The 1,227-nt window shown below is 36.8% G+C and overlaps 1 protein-coding gene across 1 annotated transcript in view; it reads right to left on the reverse strand.

The window, feature by feature from the left end:
- Window positions 1-306: 306 nt before the first annotated feature.
- The window catches only part of dachs (unconventional myosin-IXb-like dachs), a 23,058-nt gene continuing 22,137 nt past the window's right edge, over window positions 307-1,227 (reverse strand). Inside the window, exon 8 of the mRNA XM_017618109.1 lies at window positions 307-1,111. Within this exon, the coding sequence (XP_017473598.1) occupies window positions 569-1,111 (543 nt within the window). The 3' untranslated portion in view covers window positions 307-568. The remainder of the gene's footprint in view (window positions 1,112-1,227) is intronic.

The following is a 1,227-nucleotide window of genomic DNA, read 5'->3' on the forward strand; positions in this document are numbered from 1 at the left end:
ATATATTTTTTATTATTTAATTTTATATTATTAATTCATTTCATTAATTTCATTTTATATTATTAATTTAATTTTAATTTTTTGTTTGACAGCCGTTAAATGCTTATTATTTCAGTTATATAATTATATTTAATTTAAACTTTTTTTTACTTTATTTTAATTTAATGAATTCTTTTATTTCATATGTAATTTATTTTTAATATTTTTTTGTTTGCGTTTAGTTAAATTTTTTTTTATTTTTTTGTTTTTATTTAGTCATTTCAATGCTTGCTATTTCTACGCATGCATGTTCGTCTGTCTTTTTACATATCTACTTTAATATATGTACGTTCGTTGCTTGCCGCAAATATGAACGAGTAACTATAATAACTATTTACAGTCTTTGTGTGAAAAAAGAAATCCAAATGAAGGCCTCGATGTTTTCCAACGGAAACATTCGGGCTGCAAACTCATCCCTGCAACGGAAGCCACACTGATTTGTTATTGTGGTTGCAGTCGCGCACCTGTCGCGCTCAACAATTAGCCAGCGTTTTTCACTCCGCACTCACACTGCTCGCCTGGACACTCTTCAAATATTCACAGCTGTCGGAGTGTTTGCATTGTTGTTGTTGCTAGCACTGCTGTTATTCCCATTGTTTAAACCAATATTGTTGTTGTTGCCATTGCAATTGTTGGCCAAATTGCCCGTACTGCTACTACTATTCTTATTGGCAATGTTGTTGCTATTGCTATTAGTGTTGTTGTTGTTGCTGTTGACACTTGCAGCGTTATTTGGATTACTGGTCACCCCACCAGCAGCAGCCGCAGCAGCAGCAACAGCAGCAGCTGCACCAGCTGCACCAGCTGATGGACGCAACAACTCCATATACTGAAACGGTACGTGATAGCTCTGACCTTTGTGCTCGACAATCAAGTGTCCACGACAAGTCGACGCTCCAACCACACTGACAGCTTCGCCCTTCTTCAACTGTTGCTGCATTTGTTCGGCCGGATTAACGATGGGTGGATCCTCGGGGAAATTCATTTTCATGATGCGGCTCTGCGGATAGCTAAGCTTCAAGCTGCCAGCAATGGTATAGGCACGCGATGGTGGTACTGGTGGTGGGCGCTCCTACATAAGCACATACATACATACATACAAAAGTATAAGCACCGTGATTGTGTGTAGAATAAAAAGTATGTTGTTCATTGGTTTTTTAATGTTTTTTTTTTTTTTTTTTTTTTTTT

This window comes from Rhagoletis zephyria, unplaced genomic scaffold, assembly GCF_001687245.7.
Source record: "Rhagoletis zephyria isolate East Lansing unplaced genomic scaffold, Rhagoletis_zephyria_1.1 Rzeph_scaffold_01558, whole genome shotgun sequence".
Taxonomy (NCBI): Eukaryota; Metazoa; Arthropoda; class Insecta; order Diptera; family Tephritidae; genus Rhagoletis; species Rhagoletis zephyria.